Here is a 24,825-nt window from a genome sequence, read left to right on the forward strand (position 1 = left end):
ACTTAGTAGCATCTGTCTTGATCTTGGAAAACCTCTTGAAATGGTTTCCTATAATTTGCTGACACTTTCCAACTACGTGTGGCTAAACATGTCAGAGAGTGTAGAATTTGTTCTAAAAATTGCTCATGATCCTCCCCTCTCTGTCAGGAAGGAGGTGATGCATCCACCTTGCACATTCATTGCTTAACTTTCCATAGCTATTGGTCTTTTATTTTTCTTACTTGGAATGACAAAGAGAAGGAAACTCACATAGATATTAGCACTCGAACTCTGGCTCAAAAATATACAAAGTCCTAGCAACTAATTAAAACAACATATATTTCTCAGCACGCTTAGATCCTCAAATGCATAGTCAATTCATATGTCCCCTATTTTTTCCCTTTTGAGGTGCCCATATTTCGGTGAAAACCCTGCTGTCTTCTTCACAAGAATATGCACACTCTACCACCCCCCAGTTTTCATATCTTGCACCCCAAAATGCTTGGGTGAGTCATGTCACTCCAATCTTCTCTTCCTTCCTTCAGTCTCAGATGCTCCCTGCTCTATAGCCCAACTGTAAGAGATCTTAGGTTGATCCAGTGGGAGCTCTTTATTCATAGAATTCCTTTCCCCATGAACCACTGGTGACTTCTAAAAGACCTCTTAAGACGTTTTTATTCAATCTGATTTTTATTAATTGTTGCCATTTAAGTGAATTTCAATTTGATCGCATATGCTTTTGTTTGCTGTGTAACCGCTTGTACTTTCATCCTTTGAGCACAATTATCCTGAAAATAAGTTTGTAAACCTTTTAGTAAAATAAACTAAGCCACACCAGCTGGCTCCAGATTTGCAGAAACAGAAAAGGAGCAGCAAAACACCCTACAGTATTCATCTGGACAGCCACCTTGAAAGTATACTGTCTAGTAGCAGCTTAAATAAAAATGGAATGGATAGTTGCAGTTCCACCAGAACAGTTTCTAGAGAAAGCATGCTTGCTCATTTTCTGTTTCTATATTTTAAATGCTACATTTGAAAAACAATGAACTCGTGTTACCTCAAGGCTGGCCATAAATATTTTAAATAAATATTATAACTGCTCAGAGGGGTGTTACAATGATATATGAAATGTGTTCTAAAAAGAGCTATTAAAATAATAAACTTGAAGTGAACATAGGAGGGGTCAATAAATAACATACATGAGTACACAATTGGTACAAAATTGCTGTGCTAACTATGACAATTGGTTCTCATCTGAGAGACCAGTTCACATTCCAGCTCATCTATGGACATACGAAATAGAGATTACCTTTTTGTAAAATAAAAAAAATGGAGTATCTTATATGAGCACTTTCAAAAATAAACATACTAGAACTATAAATAATTTCACATGTAACAGCAATGTTGCTGGTAAAAGTATACTTCCAAGTTCTGCAATGGTGAACCTGTTAATTTTTCTCTCACGACACAATTTGTTGCTGGGTTTTGTATGAAATTTAAAACCAGATAAGTCTCATGGGAACAGTTCGGTCCCATCAGCCATGTCACAACAACTAGCCTTAACAAAAGATTGTGGTAAAAAAGAAAAGAAGAAAACGAAGAAAAGGCTGCTCTGCTAAAAAAATATGGCAACAAGTAGAAGGCTTTTAGAAGGATGAAGCTGTTTAATACATAACTTGTTCCATTTTTCCATTATCTACTTAAACCCTCAGAACATTCTTGTGACATAAACAGACGAGCATTATCACCCTCACATAATAGATTGGGAAACAGAACAGAGAGGTTGAGCAAGAGGGACAGTATGTGACCTAGAATTTGCACTTCTGTTCCAGGATAAAAATAGAGAGCAAGTTTATCTCTACCAACCTTATTGAAAGAATAATGGAACAATGGAACTAGGCCTCCGTAGGAACAACATTTGTCCTCTGCAAGAATACTCAGGATTACTTATAATGTGGCTTTTCCTCCACTCCTAGTAACTGAAGATAAAATAGCTCAATTGGTTAGAGCGTGGTGCTGATAACACCAAGGTTACAGGTTTGATCCCCCTCTGGGTCAGCTGCATATTTCTGCATTTCAGGAGGTTGGACTAGATGATCCTCAGTTTTCCTTCCAACTGTATGATTCTATGAAAATGGGGTTTATGCTCAAATATATTCTGGGGTTACACATGCGCGCGCACACACACACACACACGAATGATACGGATATAGATATTTATCAATATATCACAAAGTAATGGGCAAAAATTTATAGTTAATTTTGTTAACATGAAATGAAGGTTTAATTATCAATCATGTGCCTTTGTTACATTTTCAGCTGAGTATCTGGATGTCAAACTACATGTGTCTGTACTTCTCTCTTTAGGAAATCTAATTGTATGGTGCAGACTATTTCTTGACAGCTGGAAATTGCTATGGATTAAGTTTACAAAATGTTACATAAGTGCTTTGCCATGTTATTAGGTGGCAACACATGAAATATTCCTATCATGTAGATATTCTTACTTGAGATAAGTTATATAACCCCCCTAAGAAATTACACTGTTGGGTAGTCACCGATCACAGGCATTTGAATGTCATTTCAGTGATGTAAATCGGCAAAAGTTAAACTACATGCAGAAACCTCTTGAAACATGCTATGGGGAAATGGCAATTTGGAATATGAAAGCTCCATGACCTAACCATATTAGCATTCTGTCAGGCTTAACTTTACAAATGGCTTTTAAAACAAGCACCACTTTTTTTCTGTGCATACTTTCTGTCCTGTTCAAAAAGCTGTTTATACGAAGCAGTGATAAATTGTTTTTACTGTGCAAGAAGGGGGATATTTATTACAAAAGAAATTAGATGTATGCACCAGTTGACTGTCACAATCAGTATTCATTCTACAGTGAGCTGGAGCATGTCAAATACTAAATGCTTCAGAGGCAAAAGGTTAAATGCTGTTACAAATATTCTGTGCTCATGGCTGTCTTCATAAGCAAGATATAAAGCCTTGGGGACCTGTGTGAAATCTATTTAATGGACAGTATTAAGGATGTTTCTGGCACATAATCAGTCCTCTTTTTTCTTCCATCTGCAGGATTGTAAACAGCAACCCAAAATGCTCAGAATAATCATTAGTAAATACAATGGGTTGGATCCAGACAGGCTGAAATCTCACTTACCTGTGATTAAGACAACTTTGAATTCACCAGGACTTACTGCTGAGTAGACATGGTTAAGATTGCTCAGAGTAAGTAGATGCAGTGAAATCACTTAAGTTCCATTGATTTCAGAGTCTATTCTAAGCACGACTAAATCTGAATCCAAATAATTGTGCTTACAAATGAATATTCTGAGCACTGACTCCAACCTAGTATATTGAATGGCAAAGGTTATTTCTTTCATGGTGTGCATTTTTATACAAAGAATATAGCAACACACATCTAATGAACTTTAACATATAAAAGGTAAAGGACCCCTAGATGGTTAAGTCCAGTCCAAGGCGACCATGGGGTGCAGCATTCACCTGGGGCAGATTCCACAGGGGGTGATGCACTGGGACAACCGATCTCAGTGGTCACGGGTAGGAGGAGGAGTTACGCTAAGACCAGACCATGTCATTACCGAGGAGGCAGACTTAGTCGTTGTCTGAGGACTATCCCTGCCTCCGGGTCTGGTCCTGACCGGACGGATATTAGAATCAGCAAGGGATACCCACATGACCTGAAGGTGCTGCTGTGCAATGCCAGGTCGATGATGAATAAGACCACTGCCATCCATGACCTGATTGTGGATGGAGGATTTGACCTGGCATGTGTGACAGAGACCTGGTTGGATGAAGCCGATGGGCCCGTTCTTGGCACTGCTTGCCCACCAGGTTTCTCTTATGCACAGCAACCCAGGCCATCTGGGCGGGGAGGGGGGGTTGCAGTGATTTTTAGGAAGTCATTAGTTTGCACCAGGCGTCCTATTGGTAAGACTGAGTTTTCTGAGTGCATGTTCTGGAAGTTGGGCAATAGGGGCAGTACAGGATTCCTTTTGGTGTACCGACCTCCCCGCTGCACCAAGGATTCCCTGCCCGAGCTGCTTCAGGTCGTGTCGGATGTGCTCCTGGAGACACCTAGCTTGGTTGTCTTAGGGGATTTTAACATCCATGCCGACACGACCTTACAAGGAGCCGCTCGGGACTTCGTGGAAAGCATGGCCACCATGGGGCTGTCCCTGAATATGTCTGGCCCAACTCATAGCCGCGGACATGCCTTGGACTTGGTGTTCACCTCTATGGATGTTGGTGATCTGACATTAAGTAAAAGCGAAACAAAAGAAGTGCCATGGTCAGATCACTTTCTGGTGCAACTGGACTTCTCCGCAACCCTTCCCCTCTGCAGGGAGGTGGGACCGATTCGGATGGTCCGCCCCCGCTACTTAATGGATCCAATTGGCTTCCAGAGAGTGGTAGGGGATGTTTTATCCCATGTCGATGGCCTTTCAGCTGATTCCCTGGTGGCCCGCTGGAATGCGGAGTTAACCAGCGCTATTGACTGTCTGGCTCCGAAGCGCCCTCTCAGATTGCATGGAGCCCAGACAGCCCCGTGGTTTTCCCCGGCGCTGAGAGCGATGAAACAGTCGTTGAGATGGCTAGAGCGCCGGTGGCGGAAAACTCATTTTGAATCAGACCGGACACGGGCTAGAGCTCAACTTCGAGCCTACCAAGTGGCAATGGCGACGGCAAAGAGGACCTTCTTCACCGTCTCCATCGCTTCTGCTAAAAACAGCAGCAGGAGACTCTTCCAGGTGGTTCGCAATTTAGCGGAATCACCTGCTCCATCCGGGCCCAGTACGGGCCACAGGATCTCCTGCAATGATTTTGCAAAGTTCTTTGCAGATAAAGTCGCTCAGATTCGGGAAGAGGTAAACTCCACCGTGGGAGCAGGGCCGGGGGGGGGGGAGTGCTACAGTCCTGTCTAGTCAAGTTTTGTGGGATCAATTTCAATCTGTTACCTCCGAGGATGTGGACAGGCTGCTTGGACGAGTGAAACCAACCACCTGTCTCCTTGATCCTTGCCCATCCTGGCTTATAAAAGCTAGCCGGGAAGGGCTGGGCAATGGGCTTCGCAGGTTGGTAAATGCTTCTCTCCATGAGGGAGCCTTTCCAGACCTGCTGAAAGAGGCGGTTATTAAACCGCTTCTTAAAAAACCATCTTTAGATCCAGCCAATATGGCCAACTATCGCCCAGTCTCAAATCTTCCATTCTTGGGCAAGGTGATTGAGCGAGTGGTTGCTGAACAACTCCAGGCACACCTGGAAGAAGCGGACCATTTGGATCCCTTCCAGTCAGGATTCAGGCCTCATCATGGGACTGAAACTGCCTTGGTCGCACTGGTCGATGATCTCCGGTGGGCTAGGGACAAAGGTAAGAGCTGTTTCCTTGTTCTGCTGGATCTCTCAGCGGCTTTTGACACCATCGACCATAACATCCTTCTGGACCGTCTAGAGGGCTTGGGAGCTGGGGGCACTGTCATGCAGTGGTTCCGCTCCTTCCTCCTGGGCCGTGTTCAGAAAGTGGTGGTGGGGGATGAGTGTTCAGACCCCTGGGCTCTCACTTGTGGGGTGCCTCAGGGTTCTGTCCTCTCCCCCATGCTTTTTAACATCTATATGCAGCCGCTGGGAGAGATCATCAGGGGGTTTGGGCTGGGTGTCCATCAGTATGCTGATGATACCCAGCTCTACCTCTCTTTTAAATCAGAACCAGTGAAGGCGGTGAAGGTCCTGTGTGAGTGCTTGGAGGCGGTTGGAGGATGGATGGCGGCTAACAGATTGAGATTGAATCCTGACAAGACAGAAGTACTGTTTGTGGGGGACAGGAGGCGGGCGGGTGTGGAGGACTCCCTGGTCCTGAATGGGGTAACTGTGCCCCTGAAAGACCAGGTGCGCAGCCTGGGAGTCATTTTAGACTCACAGCTGTCCATGGAGGCACAGGTCAACTCTGTGTCCAAGGCAGCTGTTTATCAGCTCCATCTGGTACGCAGGCTGAGTCCCTACCTGCCCACTGACTGTCTCTCCAGAGTGGTGCATGCTCTAGTTATCTCTCGCTTGGACTACTGCAATGCGCTCTACGTGGGGCTACCTTTGAAGGTGACCCGGAAACTACAACTAATCCAGAATGCGGCAGCTAGACTGGTGACTGGGAGCGGCCGCCGAGACCACATAACACCGGTCCTGAAAGACCTACATTGGCTCCCAGTACGTTTCCGAGCACAATTCAAAGTGTTGGTGTTGACCTTTAAAGCCCTAAACGGCCTCGGTCCGGTATACCTGAAGGAGCGTCTCCACCCCCATCGTTCTGCCCGGACACTGAGGTCCAGCTCCGAGGGCCTTCTGGCGGTTCCCTCACTACGAGAAGCCAAGTTACAGGGAACCAGACAGAGGGCCTTCTCGGTAGTGGCACCCACCCTGTGGAATGCCCTCCCACTAGAGGTCAAAGAGAACAACAATTACCAGACCTTTAGAAGGCATCTCAAGGCAGCCCTGTTTAGGGAAGCTTTTAATGTGTGACGGATTTCTGTATTTTAATGTTTGATGGATTTCTGTATTTTAGAATTTCTGTTTTGTTGGAAGCCGCCCAGAGTGGCTGGGGGAACCCGGCCAGATGGGCAGGGTATAAATAATAAATTATTATTATTATTATTATTATTATTATTATTATTATTATTATTATTATTATCTTGCTTCAGGCCGAGGGAGCCGGCATTTGTACACAGACAGCTTTCAAGGTCATGTGGCCAGCATGACTAAACCGCTTCTGGCACAACAGAGCACCATGATGGAAGCCGTGGGCAATAAAAGCGTGGAAGAGCACACAGAAACACCGTTTACCTTCCAACCGCATCGGTACCTATTTATCTACTTGCACTGGTGTGCTTTCGAACTGCTAGGCTGGCAGAAGCTGGGACAGAGCAACAGGAGCTCACCCCGTTGTGCAGATTCAAACTGCTGACCTTCCGATCAGCAAGCCCAAGAGGTTCAGTGGTTTAGACCACAGCGCCACCCGCTCCCTTATACCTTAATATATATTAACCCTACAACTGCCATAGATATCTATGGTAGGTCTCAGGACATAACAGCCTTAATGGTTATACAGTGGTACCTTGAAATCCGAATGACTCGACTTCCGGAGGTTTTGACTTCCGAAGTCGGCAAACCCGGAAGTCTTGTTGCCGTGCGTGCTTCGTGCACGCGGAGAACGGGCACTTCGACAACCGAAGACTTCGACTTACGAAGAGCACTGCAGAACGAATCATCTTCGTAAGTCGAGGTACCACTGTATTTTCAAACATTGGTGCTTCATGTGAGGTCAGGCAAAGAAGGAGTTTTTCTCTAAGGACATCAGGACTCTACACAGTTCTCAGTGGACCATGTTGGCCAACCAGTGAAAGATTTGTCTGCTAGAGCTTGAACTATTTGAAGCCTGATGTAGGTTGGCGAGTCCTGTAATGCAGCTGGCCTCACTTACCTAAGGAGCTGACTCTGCGGACTTAAATGTCCTTCGTTTAATTCTGTAGCTGCATAGGAGCAAATTCCTAGGGGCCATGGGGGCCAGGCCATCACAAAGTTGATGGACATTCCCATCCAAATAGTGTGTGTGTACTGTGTCATGTGATTGATTATGCGGGGTGGGGCTTACCTGTCCCCCCACAATATTTTATTCAAGTTGGCACCTCTGTGCAGATGTCAACTTTATGCTGTCCAAGAGATAAGGATGTTGTTGAGCGCTCGTCCTGTGAGTCTGAGGAAGGCAGGAGAGCTGTGTCCTCAATTTTGGAAAGTCTAAGAGAAGCTGCTCTACCTGCCCCTGAGTGGTGTAGCTGGTAGTTCTTGCTCATCCTCAGGATACTGCAAGGGGCTAGGTTCTGGGATCATGATGCCACAACCCCACACCTCAAGTTGGTGCAGAAGAATCTGGCAGACATGTTTTGGAGATGTTAACACTCGCTTCCTCAATCCCAACCCACTTAGCCCACCATTCTGCACCTTAAGTGCAAATGAACCTCTTGGTCTTAATGCAGATATCTTTCCCAACCATGCTACTAAGACACTTTCTGTTGGAGCGAACAAGGATAAAATTGTGACATTATACATGCACACAAATGTTCTGCTGCTGAGCTATGTGGTTAACCTGCAAGAATTAGGGAGTTGGGTATGTTTAGCCTGGAGAAGAGAAGGTTAAGGGGTGATATGATAGCCATGTTCAAATATATAAAAGGATGTCATATAGAGGAGGGAGAAAGGTTGTATTCTGCTGCTCCAGAGAAACGGACACGGAGCAATGAATTCAAACTACAAGAAAGAAGATTCCACCTAAACATTAGGAAGAACTTCCTGGCAGTAAGAGCTGTTCGGCAGTGGAATTTGCTTCCAAGGAGTGTGGTGGAGTCTCCTTCTTTGGAGGTCTTTAAGCAGAGGCTTGACAGGCATATGTCAAGAATGCTTTGATGGTGTTTCCTGCTCGGCAGGGGGTTGGACTGGATGGCCCTTGTGGTCTCTTCCAACTCTATGATTCTATGAAAATCACAGTCAATATTACTGTAGAAGCAAGGAACCTCAGGCATTAATTTATCTGTCATCCAACTTAACAATGCCTTTGGAATAGGGAATCAAGTTACCAAGTCTGTTTGTATGGATATTTCACCTGTAAGTGTTAGCAAAATACCAACATTGAGTTTAAGCTAAGTGCAACTTGTCCTTCACATTTACCATAATATAAATGGGCACAGATGCTATTTTTCAAGTTGAACATTCAAACTTTGAAGTGGTAGCATATTTAAAGCAGCATTTGTTTTTATACCTGCATGCAATTATGAATGGTCATGAGTCCTCAGGGTGCATTTAAATATACCATTAATGCTGACATATTACACCATAATGGACGCTTTCATGTCACTTTTGTTTCAGTCCCATGCTTTTACTGATTTAAGATTTTTAAGTCAGGAAAGGAGCAGGGAAGCAATAGCTTGGGCGGGGGAGCTGTGGGCATACGTTTAAGAGCAATATTAGGGAATACAAGCGAGAGACAACAGAGCAACAGTGCTCATTTTCTTTCAGTTCAGCCTCAGTGCAAAAGAACACTATGGAAAGTTCCCATGGAATTAGGAAGCCCTTGTACATTTGGAGGATGTACACTGGTACCCTTGTGAAAAATGAAAATAGAATCATGGGCGTAGGCAGGGGGGCAGGAGGGGGCAGCTGCCCCCCCTAGAAGCAAAAAAATTAATGTATTTTACAGACCATAACCAGCACTTTTCTCCTCCAAAAACTGAAGTGGAAAGGGCTTTGCTTTAGCAAGAGCAGCTAAGTCTCCGCTTGCTGGGGGGGGGGGACACAGCAGTAACAAAAACACATCAAATAAATAAAGCAAAGTGGCTACCAGTAGTTAAGCAGTTAAGACAATGGAGCATATATCCCCAGGCAAGATTCGATAGCTGACCATTTCACCCTATTGTTCTTAAGTGGGAGTTGTTAATGAGCATTCAGGAGCATTAAGAGTTCTATTGGCGATTTAATGAGGGTGCAGACTCAGAGGATTCAATTTGACTAAGGTGGCTCTGCAAGGCTAAAAAGAAGTGAATAAGAAAGGGGGGAGGCTGTAGCTTTGACAGACACAGTGATGTTTATAAAAAGCATTGGTGTTCCAGTCTGCCCCTCCTCCTGCATCTGTATACTGTAAATCAGGGGTGGCCACCTCCCAAGAGACTCTGATCTACTCAGAGTTTAAAACTGGGGGTGATCTACCCCCTTTTGGGGGGTTCAGGTCAAAGCTGTTGAGTTTTTTTTAAAGGAAGGGAAGCCCTGTTTTTTGGGGTTTAGGTCAAACTTGTTGAGCTTCTTTTAGGAGGGAGGGAGGCCCATTTTTGTTTAGGGCTTCAGGTCATAGTTCAACTTTTTTGAGGGAGGAGGAAAATTTTGGGTGAGCTTTTTTTAGGGGTGCCAGTGACCTACCAGTGATCTACCACAGACATCCAGTGATCTACTGGTAGATCACAATCTACCTGTTGGACGTGCCTGCTGTAAATCAAGCAGAGAGAAAGCTGCTTACAAGGCTCCTGTACATGCAGAGTTCCAGCATCACAGCGTCACCCAGAGGCACCCACAAATATGAGTTATCCCTCTCTCTATTTCTTCCTTCCCTCCCTCCCTCTTCCATCCTTAATAAAATACGGGGGGGGGCAGATAAGCCCCACATAGAAAGCCCATCAACATGGGGGGACGACTCTTTCAAATACGATATTTACCAGTAATTGGGGGGGGGGAGAGGCACCTAGGCCTCTAGGAGTTGGCTGATATGCCTCGGAGTAGGACAATTCAAGAAAGCAGAACGATGCATATGGTATGGTAATATATCAATAGAATTGTAGAATTGTAGTCGGAAGGGACCCCAAGGGTCATCTAGTCCAACCCGCTGCAATGCAGGATTTTTTTCCTAAGGTGGGGCTTGAACCATGGTTGAAATATTATGCTGATATGCAGCAACGCCTCGGAGCCGTCGTGGCTGCGGACATGCCTTGCCTCGTCCTCGCCCGCCCTGCCACCCCCTCTCGCCTGCCCAACCCTCCCGTCCTCTTGCTGCAGAGTTCCAGCATCACAGCGTCATCCAGAGACACCCACAAATATGAGTTATCTCTCTCTCTATTTCTTCCTTCCTTCCCTCCCTCTTCCATCCTTAATAAAATACGGGGGAGGCAGATAAGCCCCACATAGAAAGCCCATCAACATGGGGGGATGACTCTTTCAAATACGGTATTTACCAGTAATTGGGGGGGGGCACCTAGGCCTCTAGGAGTTGGATGCTATGCCTAGGAGCAGGACAATTCAAGAAAGCAGAATGATGCATATGCTATGGTAATATATCAATAGAATCATAGAATTGTAGTCGGAAGGGACCACAAGGGTCATCTAGTCCAACCCCCTGCAATGCAGGATTTTTTTCCTAAGGTGGGGCTTGAACCATGGTTGAAATATTATGCTGATATGCAGCAACGCCTCGGAGCCGTTGTGGCTGCGGCCGTGTCTTGCCTCGCCCTCGCCCGCCCTGCCACCCCCTCTTGCCTGCCCGACCCTCCCGTCCTCTCCAGCCAAGCAGGGTAGCCACCAACGCTACCAGCCCCAGAAGCACAAGGTGGCCGCTGCTACCGCCGCCACGATGTCATCAGGCCCGCTGGCCCTTTAGCCCCGCCCACTTCGTGGCCCCTCCCCTTCCGTGCCTTGGCCCCGCCCCTGAACGACCATGGCTTGCCCCCCCTAGCTTTGATCCTGGCTACGCCCCTGAATAGAATTTTAAATATTTAAGGTTTGACAAGGGGCACATGTATTAAATGTATGTGTGAGGGGGTGAAGTGGTGGGTGATCCACTTGCACTAGCCAGAGCAGAAGGCTTGAGAGATGTGTTTATTTCTCTTTGGCCTGGTAAGTATTGATTTTTTTTTTTTAACACGCTTTGAAACCAATGGGTGTAAATTACCCATGCCAGCTCTAGGTTTGCCTAGGTAATAGGTCTGGTGTTGGGGCCTCTTGGGGGAATGGGTGGTGGGGCTTTGCATCTTATGCAGTGTTTTTCAACCTTTTTGGGCAAAGGAACACTTGTTTCATGAAAAAAATCACGAGGCACACCACCATTAGAAAATGTTAAAAAAATTAACTCTGTGCCTATATTATTGAGGTTATTAGCTGCTTGAGGTTATTACCGTGTTTCCCACATTTTAAGACACCGTCTTATATTTATTTTACCCAAGAAAATAAGCCTATGGCTTATTTTCGGGGGGTGTCTTTTTTAAATTTTTTTTGCTGTAATTACCGCAGCCAGCGTTGCTGCTGCTGGGTCCCGGAGGCGGCCTGCTGGGTCGGTGACCAGCAGCGCTGCAGGGAGCGCCGGATTGAGGAGGCGGCCTGCCAGGTCGGCGCCCAGCCGCGCCGGTGTGGGACACGGGAGAGAGCAGGAGACTGAGCAGCCACTGTGGCATCGTGCTGCCAGAGACCCGCAGCCACTGAGGAGCTCGCAGTGCCGGGGCTTGCGGGTGGCTCTCGCCTTGCCACCCTTTTTCCTGCTCCCGGGGGAGACGCGGCTTCCATCCCCCATTGCCAAGGAAACAGCCCGGTGGAGAGACGCCAGAGCTGAGGCGCCCCCCGCCTACGGATCCCGCGCGCCGCCCGCCTGTTGCCGCCGCCGAAAACGGCAATGCTTAGGGCCCCCACTCCTCGCGCGAGGTGGAGTAAGGCCCCCCGAGCGGTCCAGGGCTCGCTTCCGAATGCGCAGGGACAGGGCTGCGCTGTTAAACTGTTTGCAAACTCCTTGCCCAAAAGAAAGCTGTCCTGCAGAGTGCCGGATCGAGGAGCCGGTCTGCAGAGTCAGCGCCCAGCAGCGCGGCGCTGGATTGAGGAGGCGGTGCTTCGTGCGGAGCTGCTGGGCACCGACCCTGCAGGCCGCTTCCTCAATCCTGTGCTCCGCGCGGCGCTGCTGGGCCTGACCCGGTAGGCCGCCGGATCAAGGAAGCAGCCTGCAGCTCCGCACGAAGCACCGCCTCCTCAATCCAGCGCCGCGCTGCTGGGCGCTGACTCTGCCTGCTTTCCCCGCAGAAGCGCTTCCCCCTGCTGGCACCTGCCAGGCTCCTCTGGGAAGGAACCACATGCACTCAGCCAGCCAGCCAGCCAGGGATCCTGCAGGCGCGATGCGGCAGCTCACTGCCCCACCGCCGTCTTTTCCCCACGGCACACCAGGCAACACTAGTGTGCCGCGGAACAGTGGTTGAAAAACACTGATCTAATGGATGCATGTCCTCCTCTGCTCTGCCTCTATAACACTTAACCCGAGCTACTGCGAGCAGAAAAAACACAGGCACTACTAGATCTACACCTGTAGTTTTCTGTGGGCACAGCAGGTCATGGCAGATAAGTTCCTTCAGAGCTCATCTGCACCACCCCAACCCTCTCCAGCCAGGAGGTCTGGCAGCTAGCATTATTATTATATGATGTGTACACAGAAGGTCTCCAGTTTTCACCCCCTGGCAACTGCAGAGCTGAGGAGGGAAATCCCTGCCTGAAACCCTGGAGAGCCATTTTCTGTTAGTGAAGGCAAAGTTGAGTTAGATCAGGCTTCCTCAACCTCGGCCCTCCAGATGTTTTGAGACTACAATCACCCCTGACCACTGGTCCTGCTAGCTAGGGATCATGCGAGTTGTAGGCCAAAAACATCTGGGGGGCTGAGGTTGAGGAAGCCTGAGTTAGATGGAGCCAATGAACTGATTTGGTATAGCTTCTTATGCTCATCCACCCCCAAAATATAATAACTGTAAAGCAACCAAAGAAATAACATATGGGGATTATTGCTCTCTCCTGGACTGTTTGGCATTTCGAAACTGTACGTTCCAGCTGTATGTGTGAAGCTTCATGTTCACCAGGGAATAAAGAGCTGCTTTGTGCCTCCATCAAAAGAAAAATTATCATTTTACTGTTGTCTGCATAAAATTGTTTTAATAAACATTATTATTTCCCTGCACAAAGAGTGTAAAGATGGGCAATGGATTATTGCTGAAGGTTTCCAGGAAGAAAAGTTCACGAGTAAAACTCTGAGCCAACTGTACTATACACCACAGGTTAGACAAAAAGGAATAAATTTTATCTTTGAAAAAGAAGAGGAGCAAGAGCCTTCATAAGCTGTCAGGTCAGTGAAACCTGTGCTGCAGAACACATTAAAACATTTTACCTTGCATTAACAATGGCAGAAAGGAGAAAAGCAACTTACTTGGTTTTATATTTTTAACACTGTCACCTTGATCTAGAAACAGTCTGCAAAAAGACATCCTGGAAGCAGGAACATGCAAAAGCCACGTGAGTGGAGAAAAAATAAACCCTACACCCAGCACACCATCAGTGGCATAGATAGCTATAGAGGATGTAGTTTCTGGGCCTGCTAAATGCATACAGATTTGTGACTGTGTAGAGATCTCTGGACCCAATCAGTTGTTAGATTAGGAAGCAGAAGCATGGCAGTGCTGAGACACACTGGGTGTTCCTTTTCCCCTTAGTAAATAATCAGGAGTTTCCAACAGCACCAATTCTTTAGGTGGTAAAACATGTAGTTAAATACAAATCTGCAATCGGATTTTGAAAAAAAAGAAGCATAGATTTATAAGAAAGTGGGATAGAATGGACTTATTGAACAAACCACATGTGAAACTGACATGGACTTGGAATAGACTGCTCCATCTGTATTGGGAGCAACAGCTATATAGATTGTATTAGTTCCTCAGGTCACTGTGACTGGCTTCGCTGAAAGAAAGTAATTCTTTCCACAGCAGAGCAATGTGCTTGGTAATATGCTGCTCAGGGATCCACCACACTTCCATGTGCCCTTAGGCTTTCCCCTGGAAAAGCTCACAGTTTAGTGCTGAATTAGAACAAACAGCAATTGGGAGTTCTATGGATTGCCATTTGTTCTGATATAGCACTGAAGAGCGGGTTTTCTAGGGGAAAGCGCAGGGTAAATGCGAAAATGCTCAGATCTATGCTTTCTAGGCACGGGACAAGCGAAGTATGGACGAGCTCTCAGTGCGCAGTCAAGATGCTGCATTTTGAGTCAATTGCAGTTTCTGGACCAACCTCAAGGCAGCCCCACATAGAGTGCATTGCAGTAATCCAACCTGGAGGTTACAAGAGCATGGACAACAGCAATCAGGCTGTCCTGAACCAGAATAAACCATAGCTGTCATGCAACTAAAGTGGCAAAGGCACTCCTAACTGCCAAGGCCACCTGGGCCTCTGAATCCAGAATCACATCTAGACAATGAACCTGCTCCTTCAGGGGGAGTACAACCTTCATTCAAAGCAGACAACTGACCAAATATCTGGACTCGGGACCAGCCCACTCACAGCTAGGACCCAAGCCCACCTCTGTGTCTAGGTGCCCATCCAGGGCTTGCACAACCTCTCCTAATTTAGATGCCACAGAGAATGTTTCAGTGGGTTTCCAAAGAGTCTAAAACTCCTTCGCCTACAGTAAATGCCAACATATACTGGACAATACAAAAAAGCTTCAATCAACAGCTCCTTGAAGATGCAATGTAGGCAAAGAAGTAGGCCACTATGCACTAGGCACCATTGTGTGGTCTCACACATGTGCACACACATGTGTGCATCCCCATGAACAATATGGAGCTTTCAGCAACAAGGGGGACCGCTGGCACAGCCCCTGCTAATATATGTGTGTTCTGTATCCACCCTACTTGTACACTTGTCTTTGAAGACAGATACTAAAGGAATTTTCACATACAAGACTTAAATAACCTTTGGTGTGTTTTCTGAAGTTATTTATGTGAATGTTTATATAATAATTAGGTGGAACATATATTTCTATAATATGAATGTGAAATCTGGTCAGACTGTAGACAATATGCACCAGTTGAAACTTAAGGTGGTATGTGAAAATGCTCTCCATCAACAGAAAAAGAGTTAATTGGCTTGTGGATTGGGCTGTCAGGTGAGAGACATTTCGGCAGTAAGTATGGCCAAACTTTTTGTCAGCTCACAGCACAACACAGTACCATCTATTCACTTCGCCTTTCCCCCTGTGAAAACAGTCAAAGAACAGGCTCATACCCTACTTATAACCTTGTAATGTTCAAATTTTCCCTCGCAAATTAATATTGCTGCCACCCCAAAGGAGAAGTTTTGTTTGTTACCTCTTACCGACAGTTATTTCGACAGTTCTTTTCTGAGAGACCATCCTCATCTTCTCCAACAATATCCACAGCTGAAAATATCAGTGCAACGAGAATCGCAAAGCAGCAAACCAGTGCAAAGATCACAATGCATTTTTGCTGGGACTGAAAGAGATTAAAATGGAAAGAATAAAAATGCTAGGAAGTGAAGTAATAATATCACAATTGTTATAAAAGCCTTTATGTCATAAATGTAGGCATAACCATTTTATTGAATATAATTCTCTTTCAAAATGCAATTGGTTTGATCAGGGAGGTTTCACAAAACTAATAAAACACAACAAAGTAGTGTCATAAGCCTGAAAGAAATGTTCACATCCCCTCCTTTCTCTTTTTGTCTCAATACGATTGTATTAAAATATTTTCTGCATACATTACTGGGAGTATTTTTTATTAAGCATCGCATACACTAAAGTATGATATGGAACAAAGCTTTTTTAAAATAAAACTTTTCAATCATCCCAAATTTGAGGTGAAAATTGAATCACTGGCACTAAGGTGTGAGCGCACAAAAGAGTACCTTGAAACTGAAAGATGAGCCCTATGATAACAAATCCTGTCTATAAAAATAATATTAACTATGCAAGAAGAATAAATAATAGGGTAAGATATTCCCCATGCTCACAGGGAGGTGACAAAAAAATCATTCTCATGTCAACCTCTCTTATCTTATGGGAGCATCACACTGGATAATGTGGTTGTCACACAGCAAACTCCATTGCTTGTTCAAAAATACACCAACTGAGTTCAAGGCCAATTTTACATAAAGTACCATGAGAAGTGTATGTAACAGGTTCATGCATGTTTGGACTATAGCTGGGGACCTCCCTGTGGCTGCACAGGTGAAAGGTAAGCCTTTATTAAGTAAAATATAAAACTGATTCCATGATCCTGAAAGGCAAAAGCCAACAGGAAGTATATGGAAATTTGTACAAAGGTAATGACAGTCTAAAGCAGACAGTCCCAAACTTCGGCCCTCCAGATGTTTTGGACTACAATTCTCATCTTCTCCAACCACTGGACCTGTTAGCTAGGGATCATAGGAGTTGTAGGCCAAAACATCTGGAGGGCCGCAGTTTGGAGATGCCTGGTCTAAACTGAACATCTTCTACTACTATGAAACAAATAAACAAAAAAAAGCAATTAAAGTTGGATGTGTCCAGTTGTAGATTCATGCAAGCTTTCTTTCCCAATTAGTTCCCACCAATATGCATTTATATTCTAGCACTGTGAGTGATTCCTCATGTATTAATTTAACAGGACAGCTTATATTTGGACGTACTGGGGTCATGGTTCAGGACTGAGGGATATAATTGTTTCTCTGGATAATCTTTCACGGAAGTTACTGGGATTTAAAAGTTTCTCTCTCTTTTTTGCAGATTTTGTGTAGTACCAAAAACATGGGGGAAAGAAACAACTGAAGAAGAACAAAAAAACAAACACTATAAATACTTTTTTATGCTTACAAATAAATTAGATGTTATAATTTCTTAAGAACATAAGGGTATGTGTCTACCCAGGAACTTACAAAACCAAGACTCAAACATCACAGCCATAAGAGTTAGAGAGAGAAATTGAGCACTGAAAGAAAGAGGCAACTTGTGTGATGCTGCTTAAAGCTGCATGCTGGAAAAATACTAACAGAAACCCACAAATTAAAAATACGTAAATTTTTAGGACGGACTATTTTGCTATTGATAAGTCCAATTTATTATTTATAAACCCTTGTGGTCAACTGACCATTACTGCATCCTCCTGATAAATATTTATCTTCTTCCATCTTTTCATATCAGCACAAAGCAGAAATGTCCTTCTAAGGATACTTGCTGATGAGATTACAAGAATTATTTTAATTGTACATCTACCATTTGAAAAAAAATACTGACTGGTATGGCAGATGGGTACCATAAAAAGTATCGGCTTCTGATTTTTTAAAAAAACCATTTCAGCATCAAACATGCTAATTGCACTTTTTCAAAGCAATAAATGAGACATCTGGAAATCTGGAAATAGTTGCACATTGTTTGCATTAAAGTCAATGGATGGTTCTTATAGAGAAGTTGGTAAAATGAGGGCTGGACAAAAGAATTGAGGGGATGCTCATCAAATCTGTAGATGACACCAAACTGGGAGGGGTAGCTAATGCTGCTGAAGACAGAATCAGGATTCAAGATGTCCTTAACAGATAGGAGAACTGGGCCCAAAATAATAAAATGAATTTCAACAGGAACAAATGTAAGGTTTACACTTAGGCAAGAATAACCAGATTCACAAATATAAGATGGGAGACACCTGGATTACCTGTAGGACATGTAAGAAGGATCTAGGTATCTTAGTAGACCACAGGCTCAACATGAGTCAACAGTGTGATGCAGCAGCAAAAAAAAGCTAATGCTATTCTCAGCTGCATCAACAGAAGTATAATGTCCAAGTCAAGGGAAGTATCTGTAAAAGTACCACTCTATTCTGCCGTGGTCAGACCATGCCTGGAATATTGTGGCCAGTTCTGGGTGCCACAATTTAAGAATGATGTTGACAAACTGGAACATGGGCAAAGGAGGCTGACCAAGATGATCAAGGGTCTGGAAACCAAGCCTTATGATGAACTGTTGGGTATGTTTATCATCGAAAAGAGGAGTCTGAGAAGAGGTGTGATAGCATCAAGCTTGTTTTCTCCTGCTCCAGAAGGGAGGACCCGAACCAATGGATTAAAGTTACAAGAAAGGAGATTCTGACTAAATATCAGGAAGAACTTTCTGACAGTAAGAACTGTTTGACAGTAGAAAACAGGGCCGTCTCAAGCCGGTCGGGCGCCCTGGCGCCATGGTGCAGAGATCGCTCCGGCGCATCCGCCCTTGTGGGTGGGCACAGCGCGCAACACGGCTTCCGCGCAGTGCCCTCCTGCCGGCCCGGCGCCCTGGTGCCCTGCGCCACCGAGACTGCCCCTAGAGCCGGGCCTGGTAGAAAAGACTTTAGGAAGGTTGTGGGCTGTCCTTCCTTGGAGGTTTTTAAGCAGAGGTTGGATGGCTATCTGTCATGGATGCTTTAGTTGAGATTCCTGCATTGCAGGTGGTTGGACAAGATGATTATCGAGGTCCCTTCCAACTTTACAATTCTATGATTCTATGAAAATCAATATGAAAAATAGACAGCAACAGAAATCAGCACAACGAACTTATAATCATGCTCATAAATAAGAGATAGTGAACTTGTGGCCCTCCATTTATTGTTAGACTACAATAAACCATAATAAATCATAACTATTGGCTAGGGTGATGCGAGCTGTAGTCCAAAACATCTGGAGGGCCATAGATTCTCCAGGAGTTACGCAGGAATTTAGCAGGCTCTGACCCAGACTCAATAGCGATGGGAGAGGAATACAGAGCCAAGCCTTCAAAGATGACTTAAGTGGGAAGGCAGGGTCATAAAGGAGACAGCAGTCCTTTGTATTATTTTCAGTGCGCTAGACTGTATGTTGGGAGGTATATAATGTTATTTTTTATGCCCCTGAAAAGGATCACGGGTAAGTCATTAAATTACTTTTTTTGAAAAATAAAGTTGATCTACAGAAAATGCAGACATTCCATTAGCTTACAAAAAGACAGTCTGTGCAGTTGCCATAAATAGTATTGCAGTTAGTCTCATTCCACATTGCATCCATTAGCAATCTTTTAACCTTTAATCTCCCGTCTATTTCCACTTTATTTTAAGAACATTAACTGGCATACCAAGCATGACCAGTGTTCCTTTTAGCTACGTATCTTCTCCGAAAGTGACCAATACCATTTGCTTTAAATGGCTTCTTAAAAGATATCATAAAGTAGCTAGAATAATTTATTTAAAATATTTCTTCATAGCAAGGACACAGATCAATATTAGGGGGCCTAAAATGTAATATTTGCACATCATATAAGATCCCAATTTGAGCCTTGTAATCTCTGTTTAAGGGAAAACCAGTACTGCTCTTAACCTCCTAGACGTTTCAAGACCTTGCTACTGATCAGGGTTGAAACCTGGTGGATGGACAATTGGTCTGGATGCAATAGTTTGTCAAGTATACAGACATCATACTGCCAATTGAACACAAATGCTTCTAAATACAATCCTACAATCCCAGTGACAGTCTGAATGTATGCTCTGTAGTGAAAATCTTTATGCCAAACAGCTGCTTAAAAATGGTATCAACATTTTCTTGTTCTGGCATCTGCTCTTCAGTAGACATACACATCACTTGACTCAATGAAACTATATTAGCCGTACTATATTAGCCTCGCCTAGAATGGAGGCTGAGCACAAAAATTATCTTAAAAACTCAGTAACGGATTTTTGTCAACAATCTAGAGCTCAGTATGAGATCAGCTTGGTACAAACTCACTGGTGGATCCAATCTGATACACCCACTGTTCCTTTTGCACCATGATGGCCTTGCTGCTGCCTCTCCTCTCCCCTCCCCTCCTCCATCATGACATGCAGCAGTGACACAGACAACCAGAGGTCAGGTGAGTGCCTCCATCACACCATCCACAACTGCATTTGTGTTTCCCCATTCGCTATAAAAAATGTTATTGGTCCCCCCCCCTTGGCCAAAGTGGGTGAAATTTACAGAAATGGGATCCCCTTCAGGGTGTGTGAAGTCTGCAAAAACTGAAGACAAATAGGCCCAGTGGCTATTTTTGCGGAGAGAGTAAAAGGAATCCACTTTCCTCCGTGATCCCTTATGGGAGAGTGGAATTTGTCTCTTTCTTAACTTAAAAGAGATGGCAGATGGGTGTTTATTCTTGCTTGCACAGTTTTTTAAATTTTGCAGCTTCACACCAAACTTCATTTCTGGTCTTGTTTATGTCCAACAATAGGCCTTTACAGGTTTTAAACAGGGCTGGCAATGGGAAGCTGTCTCATAATGCTGCCTGTGGAATTCTGAAGATCTCTGGCATTGTTTTTTGTTATAGCTGACCAATGTAGATAGGATTAAAAAAACAAACAAACCTACATCTTTAAACTTTTTAAAAAATCATCTGCTGCAGTGCTTTAACAACAACAAAAATCCAGGCAACATTTTGGATAGCTTCACTTGCAAAGCCTAGTGATTTAGATTTTTTTTTTTTTTGAAATATACAGTACTGTAAAGGAGGAGGAGGAGGGAAATTTGACTCAGTGGGAAGTTACTGACATTGCACTTTCACTTGGGAGGGGGAGAGACCCACAAATCCCCCAGTTTGCCTGTTATTCCATTCATAAAGAGAGCTAACACACACCCTAGTACAGGGGTCAGCAAACCTTTTCAGCAGGGGGCCGGTCCACTGTCCCTCAGACCTTGTGGGGGGCCGGACTATATTTTTTTGGGGGGAATATGAACGAATTCCTATGCCCCACAAATAACCCAGAGATGCATTTTAAATAAAAGCACACATTCTACTCATGTAAAACACTAGGTAGGCCCTACAAATAACCCAGAAATGCATTTTAAATAAAAGAACACATTCTACTCATTTAAAAACATGCTGATTCACGGACCGTCCGTGGGCCGGATTTAGAAGGCAATTGGGCCGCATCCGGCCCCCAGGCCTTAGTTTGGGAACCCCTGCCCTAGTATATACTTAAAAGAAACAGCACAGCATGAAAGGTGCCTGCCATTTCAAGGAAAGCATCTCTGTCATGTTAGCATGCTAGACTAGGTGCACCTCTATGTATTACTATTTCTGTAATAAATTATAGGGTTGAGGGTGTAGAATTTAGTGCTGAACTAAACTGCTTTTGAAGTGCTACCAGAGTTTAGTTAAGATAAATTTATCTCCTAACACTTCAAGCAGGACACTGATATAAAACTAAAATTAGATCAGCACTCGGGCAACTATCAACTGAGGTCTTCACTAACTGCAGCATGGAGGCACTACCTTCCAATGCGCTATTGAAACAATATGGCCATTGTTTATAGTTGGTAGTTAAAACAGTGTGTGTGTGTATGAGAAGAGCAGTACTGGATGAGCCTAAAAATCTACCGGTAATCCAGCACTTTACAGTAACAAACCAAATGCATATGGAGAGGCCACAAACACGTAAGGGCAATAGGCTTCTCCTGTTATTAGTATCCAAAGATTTTTAAACAGAGGTTGGGTGGCTATCTGTCATGGATGCTTTAGCTGAGATTCCTGCATTGCAGGGGGTTGGACTAAAGGACCCTTGGAACCTCTCCCAACTCTACAATTCCATGATTCTGTGACCTACAGTTCTGAACCTGGAAGCTGCATATAGCCAACGTGACTAGCATCCACCTGATATTCCCCCATGACTAAATAAAGTACAATATCTTGAAGTATGTTATGTGCGGCTTGTTGTCAGATGAACTAGTATCAGTGTTAAAAATGACTATACGCCCTGTATCTGAATCATATTGTGGATTATGATAAGTTCTTATATTTTTAATATAGAGGAAGCTTGTTAATTTGTCATTTTAATTGTTTTGTTGTATTTTTCATATAAATTGCCTTGGGAATTTGATTGAAGGGCTGGGTCGAGGGTATATAAAAGTAAAATAAAACTAGTTCTGTTTCTCTCGCACATAAGACTGGGATACCTCCCTTTCAGCCTTTAGAATTAACATACTCTATACAACTATTCTGAGTGTGTGGCCTTGAGATTACTGTACTCAATGCTTTTATCTGCCTTAGGTCTTGTTCTTCCTAAGCTCTGTTGTTGTTTTTTCTTGCCCACCAAGAACAAGAGTTAAGAGGATCCCCTCTCGGGCTATGCGTTGGTTACCATAGCAACTCCCTATATTCTCAGTCTTCAGAATACTACAGTACAAGTTTGGTTCCTATAACAACATTATAAAGGCAATAAAAATGAATCTGAATCTCAGGTAACTTGAGACTGATGTAACAAAGCTACAGGAGAATTGGTATTTGGAGAAATGCCACTTTGAGGAACAGAGTTTCAAAACATAAAAGAAACATCTTTCTAGAACAGCAGTGTAGAAAAGCTCCTGGAGTGTTTTAGCCCAGAATATTTTATCTGTCTGGTAGCAATAGCAAATAATAAATACAACTGGACTATTTCTTAACTTACTTGTGAAACCTAAAAATCTGATGAATATTCCTTTTCCCCCTAACACAAACACTTTACCAAGAATAAATTCCAGGTCATATATTTTAATTTCCCTCCCCCCTTTAATGTATGGTATTTCAGTCTGTCCCAATAATCAAGAATACTAAATTTAGATATCGCTTAAACACAGAAAGAATGTATACACATCCAAAGGAAACTCAGTCTTATGCTTCCTGACCTGCCTATCCTCTCTCACCTATGCACACATGGATGGGAATCACTATTATTGCAGATCTTTCCCATCAAGTTCCACAAAGTGCAACATGAGGAAACCTATATACTCCATACATATTCATTTGGCCATTCATTGCAAACCACAAACAACCAAAACCACCACACACTGGCTGGAAAATGTAACAAGGAATTTACTCGAAAGCTAATCTAAAGGAACGAACTCATGGTCATTCAACTAAGCCAAATAATTAACAAAGCCATGTATAGGTCAGAGTCATAGAATAAATGCACTGTGCAAGATGAATGTTTACATGACTGAACCATTCAGCAATAGGCTAAATATTCAACAAGGTCCTGATGCCAACAAAAAGTTCACAAGTAATAGTGGGTGGAATGATAATGGAATTCTTCAGAGGTTTAAAACAGAAACATTCTTCGTCCACCCTCTTTGATTACATCTAGGAGGTTTCTAGATATCTTTAAGATATTTATTTTATCACTGCCCATTAAAAACATGCCACATATTTTCTTCTTTCATTTAAATGACAAAGAGAATAATATATTGTCAGCTGTCCAATAAGCACATGTTAGTGCTTTCTGCTAAATGTCCGTGCTTTGTATTTCTTCTGCCTTGGTGCTCTTATTATTTCATTATCATCTTATTTTATTCAAATAAATTATTAAAATAAAGGGTTAAATTTTCATACGGCAGTCTGCCTTCATTGCATATTTAATGAAGAAATCCTGTGTTTTCCTGTTCCAGTTAGGGTGGATCCAAAAGCTTACAAGGAAGGCGATGCAATTTTCTTTCTCCTGCCCCTAGTATTTTACACCAAAGAGTCTAAAGATTTGTTTTGAAAGAAAACAGGCAAGATACTTTAACTGCTCTGGGGTTTTGTTTTGTTTTGTTTGCCAATTTTAAAAACATTTACACACCCTAAGCTGCATTTGTCTGCTTACTGGAATACTTCACTTTATGGTTTAACATATTACAAATGGCAAGAATACAGAATTCATCCACTCAAAGTCATATGCAAGGTAGCAAAATCAATAGATGCCATTAAGCCATGAGAAATAAATCTACACCAGCGCTGTTCTTGGAACACTTGTTTTATTTACATCTGAATCTACCAAATTATACCTTTTTATGTTACTGAGAACACCTACACACCTGCTCTTCTGAATCAAGATTCCTTTTAAACAGCAATCTTCTCATTAGAAAGGTTTTTGTTATACTGTATATTATCAGTGCCAGAGATATTTGTCACCGACTTGCCTTCCCCCTCCAATAGCATATTGATAGTGATACTGTTAGCCACTTGCAGCTTGGTTTAAATAACTGCACTCTGCTGTTTTCACTAGCAAGTTCTATATACATCATATCCCTGTCTAGCCTGTAATATTTTTTCTTAGGCTGCTAAAAACCAAATCGCTTCTTACCATTCTGATCCAGGAGAGTCGAGCAGTGCTAAAGGAACTGTGGCTGTAGTGCTGCTTAGAGGAGCCAGCGGAGGCTTTAGAGGAACAGAGTGTTTTATGTGTGGAAAACGCATCACCACCTATTATATTTCAGTCATTCAATTGCTAGCCTTGATGTTTTGGAAATCATCAGCCAATCCAGGCAAGGAAAAGGGAGGGCTTGGAATGTGCATGTAGCATAGTTTTGTGCAGTTAGAAGAGGAAGAAGATACATCTTATTTGCATTTTTATTCACTGCATGTAGAAAATGACTCCCTATTCTTTATTCAAAAGCAATTCACACATAGTTTTTAAGCTTCTTCAGTGGGTTGATTGAAAACATGTATTATGCAGA

General features: G+C 43.6%; 1 protein-coding gene across 2 annotated transcripts in view; it reads right to left on the minus strand.

Annotated features, from left to right (window-relative positions):
- The window catches only part of PLD5 (phospholipase D family member 5), a 56,706-nt gene extending 32,102 nt beyond the window's left edge, over nucleotides 1–24,604 (minus strand). Inside the window, exons 1-2 of one of the 2 annotated variants that reach the window (XM_035110554.2) lie at nucleotides 24,453–24,604; nucleotides 15,703–15,839 (exon numbers count right to left, since the gene is read on the minus strand). In XM_035110554.2, the coding sequence (XP_034966445.2) occupies nucleotides 15,703–15,839; nucleotides 24,453–24,455 (140 nt within the window). In that variant the 5' untranslated portion in view covers nucleotides 24,456–24,604. Of the gene's footprint in view, nucleotides 1–15,695; nucleotides 15,840–24,452 lie in introns of those variants that run through there. The other variant, XM_035110555.2, reaches the window with a different exon arrangement.
- Nucleotides 24,605–24,825: the final 221 nt, after the last annotated feature.

Source organism: Zootoca vivipara, chromosome 3 (assembly GCF_963506605.1).
Source record: "Zootoca vivipara chromosome 3, rZooViv1.1, whole genome shotgun sequence".
Classification (NCBI taxonomy): Eukaryota; Metazoa; Chordata; class Lepidosauria; order Squamata; family Lacertidae; genus Zootoca; species Zootoca vivipara.